We start from the raw sequence: 22,064 nt of genomic DNA on the forward strand, positions 1-22,064 counted from the left end.
AATAAGATATTAATACATATTAACAGTCATACATTTTACTATATATTCAGTGCTTAAATGGAGGGGAAAATAGAGTACCACAAGCCAAGTTTCACCAGAAAAATACTCTGGCCATTTTCAACTTAAAATGCCTTATCTGATTTGAAATGAAAACTCTGTAATAAGGGCTACAGGGCTCGGTTCTTTTAAAGACCATCACACTTAAATGTCCATACCATACGGTCACATCAAAAAGTCACAAAACAATAAATGTGAAAGGATTCTTTTTTAATATATACTACTGTATATATCTTAGTTTTCTTCCAAAGGAGAACTATTTATTAATTTATTCGAGGCCCTTACAACATCTAACAGGAAACTCTTACTTCAACCTTAACAAAGTAGGATACGCAACTATCCTAATGTCACTCAACAGCTCAGTGGTCACAGATGATCTTTCCATATTTAGGCACGTATGACATATATGTGTGTGTGTGTGTGTGTGTGTGTGTGTATGTTGTAGGTGTAATATGTATACCATGCATATGCATGGAATATATATTAATATATAAAAATATAGGGGGCACCTGGGTGGCTCAGTGGGTTAAAGCCTCTGCCTTCAGCTCAGGTCATGATTCCAGGGTCCTGGGATGGAGCCCCACATCGGGCTCTCTGATCAACAGGGAGCCTGCTTCCCTTCCTCTTTCTCTGCCTGCCTCTCTGCCTACTTGTGATTTCCATCTGTCAAATAAATAAATAAAATCTTTTTAAAAATAAATAAATAAATAGATAAATAAATAAATTTTTTAATAAAATATATATAGATCTATAAAGCACAGACTAATATATATGCACAGAAAAGTCTCAAAGATAGAAATCCCAGATGAACAGTGATTACCTCTGAATGATATGAAATCTAACACTTAAATTTTCTATGTTGCTATTTAACTATTCTAACTTGTCTACAACAAATAAAGGCTAAAATGTCTGAACTGGTTTCAGCGGCAGAACGCTCTCCTCATACGGTATGTCCTCCAAGTTCCACTAAGGAAGAATCCCCCAGTTCTCTGCCATGTTCCTGCAGTCGTCAATGTTTCCAGCTACTCTGGTTAACTTGTTCTAAACAAAGGATGTTAAGCGTGTGCTAATTTCCAATACATCAACTTCCAGGTACTACAAATCAAATTCCTTAAAGATTTACCTTCATCATACATTTCCTCTATCAAATAGGCCTCTGCTCGGTCTTTCAGAGCATTCACATTGTCAGGCTCCACCTGCAGAACTTCAGAACATACTCGAATAGCTTCAACAGGCTTCTCATCCTACAAACAAATATGAGAAAAGGATTTATGGTTGTTATTCCATATATTAAGTTTTTACACTTCTGGAAACCAATCACCTGTTACCTTAGAAAAGCAGTGGCAAATCCTTTCTTTTGAACGAATTGTATATTCAGAAACACTTGGCTCTGTTTTCATGACAGATTCATATTTGCTGGTTGCGTCCATGTACCTACGGATGAGCAAACCATGATGAGTAACCATGAAAGTGTATTTCTAGAGCTAAGGAAGGACCCCTACTCTTCACCATAGGTTACTTAATCAATTCACCTGAATGAGCAGGTGCCTTCAAGCACTGTTTTTACCTTATTAGTCTACAGTGGCAAAGAAGGTACCTCTGCCAGCAAAAGTTAGGAGGTAAAACACATGACCACAGAAAATGTGTATGTACAAAGCAGAGTATACCTGTGAATACCAAACAACGTGAAGAATTTCTTCAGAAAAATAGTGATTTTGAAAATGAGTAAAACATTTCATTAAGTCTGACTTACACAGAGCATTTTCAGCAAAAGAGATCAGGTTTTATTTCTGGGTCACTACACACCTTCATGAAATAACAGAGCCCATTAACTACACAACATCTTATATAATGAATGTCAATATTCACAGCTAAGTATAATGTAGTTCCTTGCAGAAGGAAACGGCTTAAATCCCCAGCTTTCTAAAAACAATAAAAGCTATTTCAGCATTTTTTTAAAAACTACCTCACGTTATACACTAAGTTACTTTCCTTTCCTTAGTAATGGCAGACTAAAAGATATATTTTTATACTACTGTGGCACATAATTCCCATTATTCAATTAGAAAATAACTGCAATTCACTAAAAAAAAAACCAACTAGCTTCTGAAAAAGTGAAGCAAAAGTACTTTCCCCAGTTCCTCCAACTAGGTACAATTAAAATACCCTAGACATTATATATTTATAAAAATATGAAAAGACTCCAAAAGAGGAGAGAAGCAGGTAGACCATTTGAGGATGGCATGTGTAGATTGAACTAATCCCAAATGCTAGTGTTCTTGTTAGTGCTGATATGCTTTCATTTTATGCATACAAATCTTAAAGTTCTATTGATGATAATACAAATACAATATAATTGTTAATTCTACACTGGGCACTTGGGTGGCTCTTTTTGACCTGTCTAGGCCAGTATCTGTAATTCTGGGGCTGGAAGCTTAGAAGTGGGGAGGAGAGAATTCTCAAGTTCACCATCAGTAGCTTGGTCAGACCTAAACACTTCAGTCTGTTCACACAAAACTGGATAAGAACATAGACATGGATGTACAGAGTTAACTTCCAATTTGCATACTCTGCTTAGAATTTGGGGGAAAATTTTTGAAAGATAATTGTTAAATTATTAGAAATGTGTTACAGTCATACTAACTAGTATGACATTTTGTCATATAAAATCTATATTTACCTCTTACATCTATTAAAAATATTGTTGCACATAATTCAACATATATTTGACTTTGATTTTGTTTCACAATAATTAAAACAATAGTAAACTTGAAAAAAAACAGAAACAACAACAACAAAAAACAACAAAAAACCCAGGGGCACCTGGGTGGCTTAGAGGGTTAAGCCTCTGCCTCGTCTCAGGTCATGATCTCAGGGTCCTGGGATCGAGCCCTGCATTGGGCTCTCTGCTTGGCAGGGAGCCTGCTTCCCCCTCTCTCTCTGTCTGCCTGCTTGTGATCTCTCTTTCTGTCAAATGAATAAATAAAATCTTAAAAAAAAAAACAAAAAAAAACACCAAGGAACCTTGGGACCTGAGGGAAACATAATATGGTAAACTTCCTGGATTTTTTTTTTTCTTTTTGCTTCCTATACCCCAGACTTGGAGCTGAAGCATCCAGCAACCCAGAAATGCTAATGGATGCAGACAATAAAATCAAAACCCAGCAAGAGCCTGCTCTCTCAAGTCAAAAGACCTGGGAAGGGAAGCCTAGCAAGATGGGAAACTTTGGCTCTAGAACGGCCAACCACCACCAAAAGAAAGTAAAGCCCCACCCCTTCTAATGCCAGCAGGTCAAGTGGACAGCCTCAACGTCCTGCCGAGGCTGTGACGAGGTGTGCCCACACCTGTACCAAGGTGGGACAGGGAAGGCCAAGTAGGGAGCCAGGACTTTCCTCCATACTGGAAATAATTCCCGAAACTCTCACCTGCTCCAAGCAATAGAGAAGCCCCACACCTCAAGTATCAACAAAGGCCAACTGGGAAACGTCTGCCTCCCTGACAGTAACAACGCAATGCCCACCCTTGCTTCGCTGGAACGGCGTCAGAAAAATACAGCCAAAACAGAAGATTTAAATTAAAAAAAACAGTCTTACAAAATCAAAGTGTCCAGGTTTCAATTAAAAACAATTCAGCCTACCAAGAAACAAGATCCCAGACTGAATGAGAAAAGACCCCAAAAGGACAGAGATGTTAGAATTATCTGATAAAGATCTTAAAGCAGCCATGGAAATGGCAGCAGTGACAAACAAACATGCTTAAAGCAAATGAAAGCAACAGACGGCCCTGGCAAAGTAACGGAAGAGATACAAGAATAATCACATGGAATTTGTTTATTAGAACTGAAAAATAGAAAAACCCAAAAAACAAGTTCATTGAATGTGCTTCAACAGTAGAACAGAGGTGACAGAGAAAAGAATCCGTGAACTGGAATGATAAAAAGTGACCAAATCTGATCAGAAAGAACATGAGCTAAGAAAAATGAGGAGTGCCTCAGAGAGCTGAGGCGCTATCACAGAAGAGCTAACATTTATGTCAATAGAATCTAAGATGGAAACGAGAAGCCTGAAAAAGTACTTCAAGAAATAATAGCTGAAACTTCCCAAATTTGACAAGACACAAACCTACATATTCTAGAAGCTAAGTAAACTCCAAATAAGATAAAAACAAAGATATCCACACCAAGATACATCACAATTAAACTTCTGAATACTCAAGAAAAAAAAAATCTTGAGGGGCACAAAATATATAAAAGAAACAAAAAAAAATCTTGGCTCACTCGGTTAAGCGTCTGCCTTCAACTCAGGTCATGATGCCAGGACCCTGGGATCGAGCCCCACATGGGGATCCCTGCTCCGTGGGAAGCCTGCTTCCTCCTCTCTCTCCCATGCCCCCTGTTTGTGTTCCCTCTCTCGTTGTGCCTCTCTCTGTCAAGAAATAAAATCTTAAAAAATAAAAAAAATATTGAAAGCAATCAGAGGAAAATGCCTTATTTTTAGGGAGAAGACCATTAGAATGACAATGGATTCCTCTTCAGAAACCATGGAGGCCACAAAAAAGTGGTACAATATTTTTCAGGTGCTGTAACAAAAGGACTGTTAACCCAGAATCCTATACCACAAGAAAATCTCTATATACTCTGTAGACATCTCTATCACTCTAGGTACCACATTATTTTTTAATAGTCAATTTATATGTCTGTCTCCCACCCTAATCTAGAAGCTTAAGACCAAAAACCATGTCATATTCATTTCTACACCCCCTGTACATTGTCAGTACCTGACACAGGACATGTTCAATAAATATTTGGTGAAATAGAAGTAAAACTGCTGGTAAGAATGCTATGCAGTTACTATTATTTAAATTCTGCTATATTAAAAAAAATGTAGAGTTGTAGTAGTTTTGCCAACGCCCAGTGCTTTCTAGGATATTCTATCCTCAAGGACTAACAAGTAAAAGAGCAAGCAGTTCAACTGTTCTTCTGTGCCCAGAAAAGACATACAAGGGAGGCCGCACAGTGAAAAACAGCGTATTCTTACCTGCCATCTCTGATGAGCTCTTCGGCTGACTCGATCAGCTTATTCAGTTTCTTCACTTGCTTATAGTGTGCAAAACACCTTTTATGATCCTGGTCAAGTTTTAGACATTCACGAACTTCACTGCTCATGTATTTAAAAAGAAGAAAGTACTCCAAGTCAAAATAAGCAATGAGTAGTTTTCCATACCAAATACAGAAATCACAATATTTTTTTGGTAATAATTAAACAAAACACACAGACCGAACAATTCACCCTACACTTTTACATATGGCATTCTCGCACATGCATGTATTAATTCAAATTAAAATGACTTAAGTAGGTTATACATGAAACACCCCACTTTGCTTCTGCAAATATAGTATCTCTACTTTCATAAGCACAGCTCATGAAAATAAACTATGTGGAAATAGAGTAACTTAGGGATAACACAAAATATATAAATGAAGAACATAAAAACAGCCTTAACCACAGTTTTAACTTAAAATTAAAAAGAAAATGGGATGATTATCTTACTGCCAACAAGAAAAAGATGAGATGTGCATGTCACTGGAACTGACCTGAGAGACAGTTCATGGTCTCCTAGTTGATAGTACAGTGTGCTAATTTTATAAAAAGCCTCAGTATTATCATTCTTCAATTTTGATGCAGCTTTTAAGTCACTTATTGCTTTCCTAGGTTCCCCTTCTTGAATGAAACATTCAGCTCGAAGTTCCCGTAGTTCTGCATCCCAAACACAAACCTTGAGAAACAAGAGAATTAGACTTTACGAAACAGCAAACTACACACACTCCCTCCCACACATTTTGCCTGCATATTTATTGACGTGAAACCACCTTCGCGTAATGTGATTTCTGTATTATAAATAGTACTAAAAAGTCTGATACAATTTAGATGTGACAAAATAATTTCTGCAAGGACATCTTAAATGGGGGAAGGAATATCCTGCATATACTAATGAGGCCCCTTTCCTACTTCCTTCAATTATATAATTTTAAAACTCTGAAAGTAAGAATACATGGCATTACTATTAAAAGGTTGTTCCCAGTGAAGCATATCTGATTTTGAAAAGAATATTCTATAATCTAGTCTCAAAAAATAAAATCTAGGTTCTACATCTGTAAAATATTTCTGTTCTACTAATAACTAAATAGAATTCTCTTTTATAAATTGTTATCTCTTTGAAATTAAACCCTCGTATCACAAAAAGAAAGAAAAGAGGGGAAACAATGTGGGAAGGTTGAGGCTTCACCATTTCTACTTCATGAAGAAGTCGACGATATTCATCAACGGACTAGTATTCTTCAAAACTTAAGCCCAAAAGTCCAACAAAAAAGCCTGGTGAAGTATCTTTTATATACTTCTGAGTTGTTCTTTCTAAAGTCATATCAAATTTTCACATGTATTAAGATATCAAAATCAATACCGTACATTAAGAAAATATCTTGAGTAATAAACTAGGTCAAAATGGATAGTCTAACTACTGGAAGGTAAAAAATTTTAACTTTGTATCTTCTTAATAAAGCATTAAAATGCTATAATAAAACACAAATTCTGCTGGACCACACCACGTGATCTCCTCTACAAAATCATCAAAGAAGCACCGAATCCACATACATCCCAAGGTGCTATGAAAATGATAAATACACATGAATTATGCTTGCTTCTACTTGAGGGTTTTAGTCGACTTCCTCCTTGAAACCCTCTGCCATTCAGCCCGTCAGCGGCGAGAAGACTACAGACTCGGGTTTCCCATCTAGAACTCCGGATCTTGTCAACCCTTCATCTGCTGCTTCCCTAGAAGCTTCCCATTCTAACCACTCCTCTTGGCCACAAACGTGATTCTTCCTTTTCCTTCAACCAATTCTTTCATCTTTAATCCCATTATCGAACCTCTCAAGCTCTCTCCCCCCAACACAGAATGTAAAATGAGACAGAAATACCAAAGCAAGTGATATATAACGATACGTAACGCCCCCTCTGCGGCACCTCCAGCACATTTACTGAAAACCTCAGCCCACATTCTGCTCTGTACCAACACCAGCTTTTCACTTCAGAGCTAAAAGCCCGAAGACCCACCTGATTCTATCCCTATCTTGGTTTCTTGTAATGCATAACGTGTCCAAGTCTATAAATGTGCCTTACCGTGCAAAGCAGTCGGCGCCAGGCCTGGCAGCCGCACCGCCAGGGAAACTCACCTCTAAAATCTTATCAAGGAAGGTTATAGCCGCGCCGTAGTCCGCGCTCTCGAAGGCGTCCAGCGCTTGGGAACGCAAACGCTGCATCTCGTCAGACTTCCCAAGCTGCAGCTGGGCTTCCTTTTCTTCGCTCTCACTTGGGCTAGATTTGAGCTATCAGAACGAGAAATTAATGAGAAATGTTTAATCTCTTAAACCTAATTCCCGCAGTACACACCCGATCTGACCATTTTACACCAAGTTCACCGGAGGCGAAGGGAAGAGACACCGGCCACGCTGGCCCATCCGAGCACGTGCCCGGGGGCTGACAAGCGGGAGGGAAAGTCACCCCCACTCGGGACAGGACACAGACGCAAGCTGGACAGTGGGGGTCACAGGCCTGGGTCCCCGAACCTTACCAGGAAGCAAACACATTGGGGAATATGACAGGACAGAGAGGAAGGAAGGACAGCGAGCACTCGCCTCCCTCTCCGTACGGCTCTGCGCGCTCATGGGCGTCCCGTGTATCCTGCCTTCCAGCTCTACTTCCTAAATGAGTATTTTTTTTTTTTTTAAGATTCTATTCATCCATTTGACAGAAAGAGACCACAAGCAAGCAGAGAGGCAGGCAGAGAGAGAGAGGAGGAAGCAGGCTCCCCGCTGAGCAGAGAGCCCGACGTGGGGCTCAATCCCAGAACCCTGGGACCAGGACCTGAGCGAAGGCAGAGGCTTAACCCACTGAGCCACCCAGGCGCCCCCTAATTGTGTATTTTTAAGTATAAAATAATTTTACCAAAATAATGAAAACCAGGGAAACTGAGGAGAGGGCATGTTTTTTTAAGAGGTTATAGGATGAAGATTTGATACCAGAGAGGCTATGGTGTAATGAGAAAAAAATTATGGGGAAAAATGAGAGAATAACACCTTTTATTAAAAGACTCAAGAGTTTTAAGAGGTCTACACATTTTCTCTTTTTAAATAACCTTATCGGGGTGCCTGGGTGGCCCAGTGGATTAAAACCTCTGCCTTCAGCTCAGGTCATGATCTCAGGGTCCTGGGATCGAGCCCCACACTGGGCTCTCTGCTCAGCGGGGAGCCTGCTTCCACTTCTCTCTGCCTGCCTCTCTGCTTACTTGTGATCTGTGTCAAATAAATAAATAACCTTATCAAGGTATAATCCATACCACAGAATTCATCTGTTTTGAGTGCACAGTTCTGACTTTTAACATATTTAGCAAGTATGTACCCACTACCCCAGTTTTAGACCATTTCTGTCAATATTTTAAGACCCCTTGTGTCTGCTTATAGTTCATTCCTACTCCCAGCCTGGCCTCAGAAAAAGCAACTCAACAATTTCTTCCTCGAAATGGAAAATCTTAAGCTTAATGGCTTAGAAAAACTGAGTGCCTACATTAAAAAGCTCTGACTTGGGCAAGTGGGGGGAACATTTTCCCTGATTTTTCCTAGTTTATATGTAATAATTCCTGAAATCGAACATTCTTACTAAGATGGGAATTGTAGTTGATAGGATCCAATCTGGGGTGAGGTGCACCCAATGGTAGATTATTTCTAGAAATGTCTCTCTTTCAACTGACCAATCATACTGCTCCCTCTTTTAGGTAAAAACACCCACCACCAGCTACCTGGTAAAGAACACTCCAGATGTGAAACCTCAAGAATACTATTTCTGAGTAGAGGTTCTATATGTCTCCATTTTGCTTTTTGGATACCTTAGGTATTGTTTTGTCTGTTTAACCATTGGCTTTTGACGGAACAGACAGAACTCCCAAGTATTCAGAGGTAACTAGAAATTAACCACCTCAGCTTGCTCAGAGGAGGACTGTCCCTGCAGGACCGAACTACCCAGTTGAAGGGAGTCACTGTAAGGCCATGACATGCTAATCTACGGCTGTTTTATCATTCTCAGGACGGTCCTGAACACTTCTGGCAGATCACACTGGAAGAAAGATGTGTATCACTTTGCTCTGGGTAAAAGTAATTTATTAACTTGTTTCCTATACGTACACTGCTGCCCCTTTTGGCGTAGGATATCTGGAATAGGATATCCTTTTCTGTATTTTTGAATTTTTGAGTACTTTGATTTTTGGAATACTGCTATCCAATTCCAACTTCTGAACAGGATATCCTAGGGGACGGTAGTGTACATATAGGAAACAGGTTAATAAGTGACTTTTACCCAGAGCAAAGTGACTGATACACATACATCCTTCTTCCAGCGTGCTCTGCCAGAAGTGCTCGGGAAAAACGTGAGGATGATAAAACAGCCGTAGATTAGCATGCCATGGCCTTACACAGAGACTGCCTCTCCTGGATGGAATTTACATTCTTTTTTTTTTTTTTTTTCTCAAACTTCATAGAGTCTAATGTCTACCACATGATTTTCCTTGTTGGAAGGTGAGAGCAGCAGAAGCCCTAGAGCTTGAGGCTGAGCATGGAGGGCTCAGCCGCGCTCAGTGCCCAGTGGGAATGGGCAGGAGGGAGTCCAGTGAGCTGGGGTCCTCCAGGCCTCTCAGAGGAGGCGGGGAGCCGGGAGGAGAAGGAGGGACTCTTGCAAGGAGGTAGGAAAGGAGTTTGAGAAACAAACTAAGGACTTCTAACCCTGGGGGGTTTCAAAGTAAGCTGAATGGGATGAACATGCTCACTCTTCCCGCTGGCTGGGGACTCCTCCCGGGGTATGTGCGGGTGGAGCCTGGTGGTCTCTGTTAGCATTTCCCTCCCTCTTCACGCTCCTTCATAACCCTTCTTCTGTGTTTCATATTTCTAACCCTCTCAGACAAACCTCTCCCAATGACGATATTTTTTTTTTTTTAACATTGAAAAAAACCTTTTTATTTTGGAATAATTTTACAGAAGAGTTATGAAGATAGTAAGGAAAATTCCTGTATATCCTTCATCCAGATTCCTCTATGGCCATACCACCCTGAACGCGCCCGATCTCGTCTGATCTCGGAAGCTAAGCAGGGTCGGGCCTGGTTAGTACTTGGATGGGAGACCAATGACGATATTTCTTATCACTTACTCCATCACCCATAGTAGCTATGGGGTGGGGGTGGTTAAAAGGGGCGCGCTGCTCTGTCATCTAAATACACCGCTATTTCTGGGACTTTGAATGAGAACAAGGGTTGATAATTGTGGCAGACAGACTTCTAAGATGGCCCCAAAAGACCCCCACCTCCTGGAACTCATACCTTTGTGGGACCCCCTCCCCTAGGATGGAGTAGGAACTCCTTTTAACACGCAGAATATGACAGAGGTGACAGGATGTCACTTCCTCGGTTAGGTACAAAGCCGGTGACTCCCTCTGGCTAGCACTCACTCTCGAACGAAGCAAGCCGCCATGCTGTGCGATGCTTCGCGGGGAGGCCCACGAAGGAAAGAACCAACGGAAGCCTCCAGCCAACACTCGGGGAAAAAAAACAGAGGCCTCAAGTCTATCAGCCCAAGAGGAATTAAATCCTGCCAACTATGAGAGGGGTCTGGAAGCAGTTCTTTCACCGGCCAAACCTTCAGATAATACAGCAAGGTCACCTGATGCCTGACGGTGGCCTGTGAGAGACCCTGAAGCAGAGGACGCGGCTAAACCTGCCCCGGTTCCTGACCCCATGAGCTGTGTGTTGCTTTAAGCTGTTAACTTTGAGTAATTTGTTAAGCAGCAATAGATAATAGAGTAGTTTTACCATTTTTTCAATGGCCAGATTATGAATATTGCCCAAGAGATTTTATATTATTAATGTTTTAAAATAAAGTCTAAATGGGGAAAAAAAAAAAAAAACCCACCTATTCCCAAACCGTTACTTTATCACTTATTATCCATATATTATTTACATTTTCTTCACCAAAACAAAGGGGGAGGGGCGCCTGAGTGGCTCCGTTTTTAGGCATCTGCCCTCAGTTCCGGTCGTGATCCAGGGACCTGGGATCAAGCCCCGCATCAGGCTCCTGGCTCAGCGGGGGGCCTGCTTCTCCCTCTCCCACTCCCCACTTGTATTCCCTCTCTGGCTGTCTCTTCTCTGTCAAATAAAATTTTTAAAAAAAGTTAAAAAAATAAATAAATAAAATAAAACAAAGGGGGATAATAATGATGTAGGAAACAAAGGCAAAAGGAAAAAATTCAATTTCCTTCCCACTTATAGCCCACTGGCCAGTCCCTGAAACAGGCAGAGTGACTTTCCTCTAGGAACTCAACTACCTCAATGTCGATACTTTGCTAAGGGCAAAAGGCAATCTTAGCCCAATGCCCAGGATGCTGTGAGTCTACTTTAACATATAAAAATCCCTTTGGAAACCTCTTTTATCCCTACCCAAACCCCGCTCCCTGCCAAGATACATATTAGCAAGCATATGGCTCACCATACATATCTGAAGGGTCTCATGACTAAGATGTGATTAGACAGTTATAAATGACTTCTTCCTCACAACGGCAAGCCCCTCACAACGGCAAGCCCCTCAAGGTCCGGGAAACCGTCCCTAACCCTTTCCCGACCTCACAGTGTATGGTCAGTCACCCATCACAACCCAACACAGCTCTTTCTGCCCAAGGGCCATGCTTTAATAATAACCACCTTTTTTGGACCGAAGATGTCTCAAGAATTCTCTCTTGGCCACTGCCTCCGTCCGAGCCCTAACATTTCCTACATCTATAATGCTTACACCCTGAGGAACAGTCACTGAGAAATTAAAAAGATACTTTATGCAACACACAGCAAGTACTCAAAAAAAAAATGCTAATAAAAATTCCAAGCTCCTTTTCTGAACTTTCTGTAGTATATAAATTGACAATGAGGACAGAATGCAATACTTTAAATGGTTATTCATTTCCCATTGCATTAATATCAGCCAACTTAAACTGGGTGTCCTCTATGAAAGTTAGCATAATTAAAGTCCCAGAATAGCACCTGAGTGGCTCAGTCGGTTGAGCATCTGACTCTAATGGTTTTGGCTCAGGTGTGATCTCAGGGTCGTGAGACTGAGCCCCGCCTGCAGAGTCTGCTTGTCCCTCTCCCTCTGTTCCTCCACCCCCCTTCTCCACCCCGTGCACTCCCTCTCTCTCTCAAATAAATAGATAAAATCTTTTTAAAAAGTCCCAGAATAGGGGGTGCCTGGGTGGCTCAGTGGGTTAAAGCCTCTGCCTTCGGCTCAGGTCATGATCTCAGGGTCCTGGGATCCAGCCCCACATCGGGCTCTCTGCTCAGTGGGGAGCCTGCTTCTTCCTCTCTCTCTGCCTGCCTCTCTGCCTACTTGTGATCTCTCTCTGTCAAATAAATAAAATTCTTTAAAAAAAAAAAAAAAAGTCCCAGAATAATAAAACCTTAATTTGACTCAAGGTCAAAATAAAATTAGATTCTGGCAGAAAATATAGTCACCAAACTGCTTGTTGCTCAAGAAATTAATCTTTCCAACCCTATTAAATTTAATTATGGTATTAAGAGGTAAGTAGCACAAATTTACATTTTTCATTTGATACTAATTGATAACATAGAAAAATATGTAATATTTGAGGTATGTTGCAACATTCCCCAATGACTTCTAAAATTCGCCTTCACAAATTGTTTCTGCAGTCTTTGTTAAGGGAACTATACAAAAATAATACCAACTAATTTTTTTTTTTTTTTAAATTTTTTTTTAAAGATTTTTATTTATTTATTTATTTGACAGAGAGAAATCACAAGTAGACGGAGAGGCAGGCAGAGAGAGAGAGAGGGAAGCAGGCTCTCCACTGAGCAGAGAGCCCGACGCGGGACTCGATCCCAGGACTCTGAGATCATGACCTGAGCCGAAGGCAGCGGCCCAACCCACTGAGCCACCCAGGCGCCCCGTAAAATAATACCAACTAATTTTTGAAAAGCAATTGTATCCAAGTCAAGGGGGGAGTGATTTGAGTTAAAGTGTTCTAAGGTACTTGTAATTTTCTAGAGGAAGCTAAAAATAGTGATTACCTGTAAACCTTATTAAAAGCAAGCATGTTAAAATTCCTGAGTAACGACTAAAAGAAAAAGACACAGTGGCATGACAGTACAGAAAGAACAGAATAAGGAAGAAAAATCCAAGTCAGTTGTAGGAGGGAAGGAAGAGAAGGGCAGGCGGACAGAAAACAAACAGCTGGAGAAACAGAACCTAATAGAAATAGAGACAAGAGACATCAAGTTGCATTTCCTATACCAACCAAACCAGCAAAAACGACAATGTTCATACCAAGTGTTGCTGAAGATATGGGGCACACGGAACCCCCCTCCGTCGCTGGTGGGAATGTACATTTGGATAACCACTTTACAGGAAAGTGTCTAACTGTCTGGCCAGGTTAAAAATGCCCATAACTTTCAAAGCTGCAATTATGTTCTTCGGTATAAACCCAACAGCAGCGATCAGAGGGTGATCCAGGGACACCTGGGAGTCCCTACTACCCTTTCAGAGGTCAGTGGGGACACAGTATATACAGATAAAAGACAACACATTCGAAGTACAGCATAAACCAATGGATTTCATTATGACAGAGTCCTAAAAGTTCACTCATGAGATTGCAGAGTCCACACTGTAACTAACCAGTGACAACTCCTGGAGGTTGCTATGACATCAAAGAATCTGCAAAACTATATAAAATGACTATTAAAACATTCTTCGTTTTCCAACCACTTAAATGTGTGAGCCACCTTTTCTTCAGTAACACTTCAACAAAAATATAAATAAGATCTGGGAACCTGATTGTCTTCAATAAGCCAGATATTAAAGAGATTTGCAAAAATGTAAATAAGTGGTCTTATTATTAAATATTTGTTGTTTTTGAAAATATAGTTAGGTTGCATGCAAAAAAATCTGTATTAACATATAATGGGTTTGTTACTTTTAGATTAGTAAATATTTTTTTAATTTCTAAAATTAACTCCTAATACTGTGAATACTGATACAAACCAAAGCTCTTCGGAGTCCTCAGTATTTACCAGTATAATGGGATCCTGAGAACAATCCTCCGAATTGCTGCCCCAAAGGGATTCAGCATCAGGAGGTAAATGAGCCAGAGTGTCACTGAACCTAGCAGTATAGAAACTCAAAGATTTGTTACATTCATAAATAAAACCTACCAGAAATGAAACATGAAAATGTGAGGCTATAGCTAAATTTTCACAATTGTATAACACACAAAAAAGATATCCTCGAGATTCCGAAACTCTTTCGTTCCCTCAGTTTTCATCAAGCCAACACCCTTCTCAAGTCTCATCCCGCGAAGCTTCCCCAACTGTTCCATACTAAAGTCGCCTTCGCTTCTCTCTAAATGTTTAAATCACTTAAGAAACTCTTTTAACAAGGAAGTAATCAAAGAAATCATCTTGCCCAACCAACTCCCACTTTGTAAATGAAAATACTGAATCTCACAAATGGTAACTCGCCAAACATCACACAGCTGATCAGGAGAAAAGTGGGGTGGGTTTCCCAAATTCTAGTCATGTGTCATTCTTGATCTGATCTTGTTATCTAGACAAGCTTATATGTCACTTCTTATAAATATCTCTGTACTACTAGCTTTTCTCACACGTAGGGCTTATTTCTTCCAACTAAAGGGTAAACTGCTGAGGAACAGGATATATGTCTTAATGCCTACATCGCATGCCCATTTTTCTTTTTCAGTTAATACTGTTACCTATGAGGTAGGTTGTACGGTCTCTAATTTTAGATAAAGAAATTGAATGATTTTTAGATAAAGAAATTGAATGAACTTGCCAGAAGTCTTGCTTTGGATGATGGTAATGATGAAAACCAATCATGACAGGAGAAAATATTTACTAAGAGCTTTCTATATTTCAGGCACTATTTAAGCCAAACCAAAGAAACGTAACGGACATTTTGGATTATCTCCCTTTTACAAACAGGAGGACTGTCTAGCTCAAAGTCACTTCCAGAGCCTGCATTCCTAACTGTTCCCTCTTACGTGTACAATGATGCCGAAGGTGCAAGCTGTCTACCTGACATGTCCAATGGGACATCATAAGAGCATCTCAACAACAAGGCCAACACAGAAGACCACGAATAGCCAAAGCAATCTTGAAAAAGAAAAGCAAAGCTGGAGACATCATAATTCCAGACTTCAAATTATATTACAAAGCTGTAGTAATCAAGCCAGTATGGTAATGGCATAAACACAGACACACAGATCAAGGGAACAGGACATAAAAATCCAGAAATACACCGACAATCATATGGTCAATTAATCTTCAACAAAGCATAAAAGAAGTCCAATGGAGGGGGGGTGTGCCTGGGCGGCTCAGTGGGTTAAAGCCTCTGCCTTCGGCTCGGATCATGATCTCAGGGTCCTGGGATCGAGCCCCGCATCACATCAGGCTCTGTGATCGGCAGGGAGCCTGCTTCCCTTCCCCTCTCTCTGCCTGCCTCTCTGCCTACTTGTGATCTCTGTCTGTCAAATAAATAAAGAAAATCTTAAAAAAAAAAAAGAAGAAGAAGAAGTCCAATGGGGAAAAGACAGTCACTTCAACAAATGGTGTTGGGAAAACTGGGTTTCAACTCGAGGTCATTTTCGTAAGCAACAAGCATGTTCACCTTCTGCGAGGATGCCCTCCCAGCCACTCTGCTAACACAGACTCATTCACCCTCTTAATATTCAGATTTCTAGTACATCCCCTCCTTTAAGAAAGCTCTTCTTGACCAGACGCCCAAATCCTGGTTAAGTGAGGTGACCATTCCGCCTGTGCCTGCAGGGCTCAATCACAACACTTCAGTCATACGTTATCACATTTGCCCGATTATTTCTTACCCTAGTATAATCTTCCCAAAGGCAGAGACTAGTTTTCTTCATCAGCAACCCTCTAACATCTACCAATCTGCCTTGCAAATAAGATGCACCAATGGTCACTGAACTACAAGTGACCACATGTGCTGGTGACAGCAGTGACAGCTCAAAGACAAACCAAACCACGTAAGATACTATGTAGGATCAGGATAGCCGGTGGGGACCTGAGGTGATGCTTATTTACAGGAGACCCTCCAGCAGCAGAGTAACCTGTACACGTAACAAAGAACAAGATTTGCACTGCAGCCCAAAAAGAGATTAAGCATATTCAAACTTCCGTTCCATTACGTAAAACGCAGCTAAGTATCCCCACCTGGTTGTACATATAGCACTTTATTAGTAAGATTAAATCTTTCTGTATCTAATAGGCTGGTAAATTCTCTTAAATACCACAAAAAACCCATGTAACTAAAAACACATAAAGCAAACAAGTTATTATATATCATCTATATTCACAAATCTCTAAAAAAGTATAAGAATTCTTTGATTGGTAAAGATAAAATACAAACACAAAATTTGTCTTTTTTAAACCAGACCCAGAAATCATCTATTTTATGATATCAGACTTTACTTTTGTAATATTGCATCTATTTGAGAAAGAGACAGAGTTAGCAAGAACCAGAGTGTAAACAAGGAAAAGAGGGAGAAGCAGGCTTCCTGCTGAGCAGGGAGCCTAATGTGGGGTTCGATCCCAGGACCCTGGGATTGTGACCTGAGCTAAAGGCAGCCACTTAACCAACGGAGCCACCTGGGTTTGGGATTCCTCTCTCACTCTCTCTCACTCTGCCTCTGCCCTCCTCTCTCAAAATTAAATAAAATTTAACTTAATTAAAAAAAAAACACAGGAGAAAATCTTTGGAAGCTAGGGACTGGTGAATAGTTCTCAGACATGACACCAAAAACACTATACATAGGAGAAAACAGAAAACCAATAAACTGGACATCATCAAAATTAAAATTAAAATTTTTCACTCTCTGACATACCCTGTGAAGAGGAAAAGACAAGCCATGGTCTGGGCGAGCACATCTGCAGACCACACATGTGATAAAGTATTTAAAATACATAAAGAACTCCCAAAACACAAGAGTGAAAAAGTAAACAATCCAATTAGAACATGGGCAAAAGACACGAACCAGCTTTACACCAAAAAGGATGCCAAATAAGCCCAAGAAAAGATCATTAAACATTAGGGAAATATAAACTAAAAAAAACAGTCATAAACTAAAATAAAACAATGAGCGGTCACTATAAAGTTCTCTGAATGACTAAAATAAAAAATAGTGACAAAACCACATACTGGCAAGGACATAGAGGAACATAAAATGGCACAGTCACTCTAAGAAGCCATTTGGAAGTTCCTTCTAGAACTAAACAGGCAATTATGATACAACCCAGACACTGCACTTTGAGGCATTTATCCCAGGAAAATGAAAACTTCTGTTCACACTAAATGTACAAGAATTTTTGTAGCAAAAAAAAAAAAAAGAATGTTCGTAGCAGTTTTATTGGTATTACTTACAAAGTGGAAACAACCGAAAGGTCCATCGAATGATGAACAGACAAGTCAAACATGTAAATAAGCAAAGTGATACACACAGCAATCTGGATGAATCTTCAGGGAATTCTACTGAGTAAAAAAGTCAATGCCAAAAGTTTATACAGTGTTTAAGTCCATGTATGCAATATTGTTGAAATGTCACAATTTAAGAAACGACTCACAAACTAGTGGCTGCCCAAAGTTATGGATGAGAGGCCAGAACAGTACGTGAGGGAAGTGGGTGTGGTTATAAAGGGGCAACAGGAAGGAGCCTTCCGGCAAGAGAAGCACTCAGTATGAACTGGGTATAAAGAAAAAGGGTATCGAATTACACACACACACACAGAAGTGAACACTACTACTAGTACTGAGGAAATCCAAATAGACATGTAGACTGTATCAATGTCAGTATCCTGGCTGTAACACAGTACTGCAGGCTTACGAGACATTATCACTGGGGGAAAGTAGGTACTTGGTAAAGGGTACACAAGACCTCTCTGTATCATTAATTACAACTGTATGTGAATCTACAATTATCTCAATAAAAATTTGAGCTAAAAAAAAATCATTCAGTATAGCTGCACATTCTCATGTGCAGAATGTCACGAATCCTGTAATAGCGAGCCTGGTTTTAAGAACACACTAGCAGAAGTTATGACTGTTAGAAAACAATCTAAAAGTGGTGTCACGAAAGTTCCCCTTCTTGTTTCTGAGAGGTTTTAATATCAATCACAGAAAAGACATTAATCAAGACATACCAAGAGTTCCAATAACTCACTTTTCCAAAAGGATACACCCATTACCTAACAAGAATTAATTTTTGCTAAAGCTTTTATTCTAAATTGTGTTATTTCTAAAAGGCTACACTAATATTGTGATTGGAAAAAAATTCTAAGTAATAGATTTAACCATCTGTTAGAAAGAAGGAAATCCATTTTTACGCTTTATCATTCATCAATCCATTCAACAAATTTCTCACAACACTTTCTGTGTACAAGAACGGGGCTGGGGAAAGGCAACCCTAACACCATGGCCTCCCCACCACCTGTCCTCAAGCTTCTTCCCAGACAGTAAGGAAAATCAGGTAAACATAAAGGAACACCCAGTTTTACTGAGACCATGAGAGAACTACCGATTAGATTTTAATACATTAAGTCTAAAGTTTTTTGGATTTCTCTGCATATGACTGAGCATTGTGACAAAGGTTAAGAAAATATTAGAAATTTCAGTTTTATTTTCATAGTGGTTATCATAACTAAGCATTTTTACAAACTACAAAAATGCAAATAATGAACAAGTAAGGTTTATACAGTTGCCCCTCGAACAACACAGGGCTGGGGAACCGGCACCTCCCACCCAGTCAAATCCACGTATAACTTGACTCCACCAAAACTTAACTACTAGTAGTCTACTACTGACCAGAAGCCTTATCGTTAACAAATAGTCAATTAACATATTTTTGTATATGTATTACCTACTGTATTCTTACAATAAAGTAAGCTAGAGAAAAGAAGATTTCATTAAGAAAATCATAAGGAAGAAAAAATATGTTTACAATATTTACACAGTCCACATAGAAGTGGACCCATGAGTTCAAACCCCTGTTGGTCAAAGGTCCACTGTATGTATGCTCTTTCTAGACCACTCCAGAAACAAATCCAGACAGAATAAAAATGCAGGTCTTAAAACCTGCATATGAGGACATAAAGACATTGGTCGTCCCTCTAAATCATTTTTCAATTACATTTTACAACAACAAATCCCAACAAATCCAAAACACTTTACATATATAAAATAACCATATGGGTAATTATAAAATTCCCTTTTAAAAATGTCTCATTTTTCCTTTTAAATCAAATGAAGGGTTTCCCAAGAAGTTTTAGAATAGTTCAGGTGACCTCTCTAGATCCTCATGCAAAACAAAGCAAAACATGTGAGCTATATAAACTGAATTAAAATTATTTTCTTGGGCAGTTGGTTAAGTGGCTCAGTTGGTTAAGAATGGCTTTCGACTCACATCTGGCTCCCTGCTCAGCGGCAAGTCTGCTGCTCCCTCTGACCCTCTCCCCTCTCATGCTCTCTCTCACTCCCTCTCTCTCAAATAAAATCTTTAATAAAAACAATCATATATTCTTTCCACATACTTTATCTTTCAACTATTAAAGTGATTCTCTCCTGTCAATCACTATGCATTAATTTGAAACTGTGACTTTTATATACACAAAACATATGATTGTCCCTTTTAGCTATAAAGTGATAACTGTCTTAATATTAAAAAGTCCAATATATTCACTCATCTTCATAAAGATGTTCAACATCTTCGTAAAGCCAAATACATATTGAACTTACCACTTTTTTAAAATCATCTTCTGCTTCATCAAGTTTTCCTTGTTTGAGTAATAAATGACCTCTCTGTAATCTTGCCTAGAAAAAAGGAAAGGTGTTCTGAGTACCGTGCATTTCCAAATTTTCTTTAAACACAAAGAATAAAACCAAATACGCTGATGAAACATTAACGAAATATTTATTTTTCCAATGTCCATTTATTTGACTTGGCACTCTTAAGAACAATTCCTGGAACCACTGAATGTGCATTACTTTTATTAAAGTATGCTTCCTTAAAAATACTTTTTGCGCTATATCCCCCCAAATTGTAAACTCCCACCAACTATAACGTCAATAAGCAAATGTGGTCTCTCTATACAATGGAATATCATCCAACCATAAAAAGGAATGAAGTGTTGACACACGCTACAACATGGACGGACCTTGAGAACAATATGCATAGTGAAAAGAGTCAGACACAAAAGGCCACATACTGTATGACTGCACTTCCATGAAATGTCCAAATAAGCAAATCCATACAGACAGAAAGATACGTGGTGGCCAAAGGCCACGGCATAAATGGAGAGGGGCTGATATAAGGGACTAGATTTCTTTTGGGGGTATCAAAAGTGTTCCGGAACTAGACAGTGGTGATGTTTGTACAACCTTGTGAATATACTAAGACACCAGCGAATTAGACAATTTAAAAAAGGATGAATTTGATGATATGTGCATTGTATCTCAATTAAAAAACAATATGCCATTGTAATAACTTTTTGTACTATAAAAAAGGCTGTGTAATTTGGGACTTTACCAATCAAAGTTCTAGAAATTATTTTGTTTTTATTAATTCTCTGTGGATATATGCACTCTACTATAACCGAGTAACAACACCTCTTCCCTTCCCGCGTGCATCACTCCCCACCCGATTTGATATTCCTCTTCATGTGCATAATCCCAGCTCTTCCAAGAACACCAACGCTCTGATGACCAATGTGACCATAAGAGAGAAACCACATCGATAGTCCACTAGAACGTATAGATTACATTTACAGTATGTAAAAATGTCCCTAATCCTCTGTTAAGTGCATCAACACACATAAATAGCAAGATGAAAGCCACTTCAGCTACCTAATAGCTACTATAATCCTAGGAAAATGAACTACTTAACCTTCTGATAGGTTGTACTCAGCTAGGTAAAGTAACAGATTAAAGAAATTCCCATTTAGGATGGGAATTCCATCCTAAAATAATAATAATATTTCACTCCAAACATTCACCCATACCTTTCAGTTATCCCTAGTCCTTTTTGGAATATGGTAGGGTATAAGCAATAAATGAGTTACCAAATTAATTTTGAAACCATCTAACTTATCCATTTATTTTAAGCCATTACGCTGACCTGCCAGTCATCAGGACATCCCATCAGGACTGTAAATTCCTCCATTTCTGAAGCTTCTGGGATGGTTGCAGGGGAGGATCAGTCTAATTCCTCACCACAAACCACTGCTTAACCGACCTATCTCCTGCCCTTTGTTCTTCCTGCTACAGCCTTAATGGGAACTACTGTCCGTCCCCTGACAGCCTTTTCACTGAACTTCAGCTTCAGCGAGCTCAGCTCCTCGATCAGCTGGTTACGCAGCCTCACAGCTTGTCCCACACTCCGCCCTCCAGAGGTCTTCCGAAACCACAAAGCTAACACCACTGGCACGCTTCTCAAAATCAGAGGCTGCACCCACTGTTCCTGTTTCACACAGACCTTTGATTCCAGACACTCTGGCTTTCTCTTGCTGCCCAGTCCACTACACCAGGGCAGCTTTCTCCACCTTCAGCTATGCAGGCTGGTCCTCACCTTAAAAGACAAATTAACTCTTCCAAATTCCAAATGAAGTTCTCCCTTAAAGAAAGTTTAGATGCACTTACTGCAGTGAAATCCATCTTCAATTCAATTACTTTAGTTAAATCAGGAAGTGCTGCTTTTGACTTGCCCATAGCTAAAAAGACAGTAGCTCTCCGATAGTAAGCAATATAGTTCTCTGGATCACCATCTGAAAATTGAAATAACAAATATTAGCTCTTGGTAATTTATTCAAAAACCAAATAACCTAAACAGTA

At 39.7% G+C, this 22,064-nt stretch overlaps 1 protein-coding gene across 1 annotated transcript in view; it reads right to left on the bottom strand.

Moving 5' to 3' along the window:
• DNAJC3 (DnaJ heat shock protein family (Hsp40) member C3) overlaps positions 1 to 22,064 on the bottom strand; it is a 63,195-nt gene that overhangs the window by 15,774 nt on the left and 25,357 nt on the right. Inside the window, exons 3-9 of the mRNA XM_059144384.1 lie at positions 21,873 to 21,997; positions 19,974 to 20,048; positions 7,290 to 7,442; positions 5,652 to 5,833; positions 5,095 to 5,214; positions 1,386 to 1,491; positions 1,181 to 1,301 (exon numbers count right to left, since the gene is read on the bottom strand). Of these exons, the coding sequence (XP_059000367.1) occupies positions 1,181 to 1,301; positions 1,386 to 1,491; positions 5,095 to 5,214; positions 5,652 to 5,833; positions 7,290 to 7,442; positions 19,974 to 20,048; positions 21,873 to 21,997 (882 nt within the window). The remainder of the gene's footprint in view (positions 1 to 1,180; positions 1,302 to 1,385; positions 1,492 to 5,094; positions 5,215 to 5,651; positions 5,834 to 7,289; positions 7,443 to 19,973; positions 20,049 to 21,872; positions 21,998 to 22,064) is intronic.

Source organism: Mustela lutreola, chromosome 13, assembly GCF_030435805.1.
Source record: "Mustela lutreola isolate mMusLut2 chromosome 13, mMusLut2.pri, whole genome shotgun sequence".
Taxonomy (NCBI): Eukaryota; Metazoa; Chordata; class Mammalia; order Carnivora; family Mustelidae; genus Mustela; species Mustela lutreola.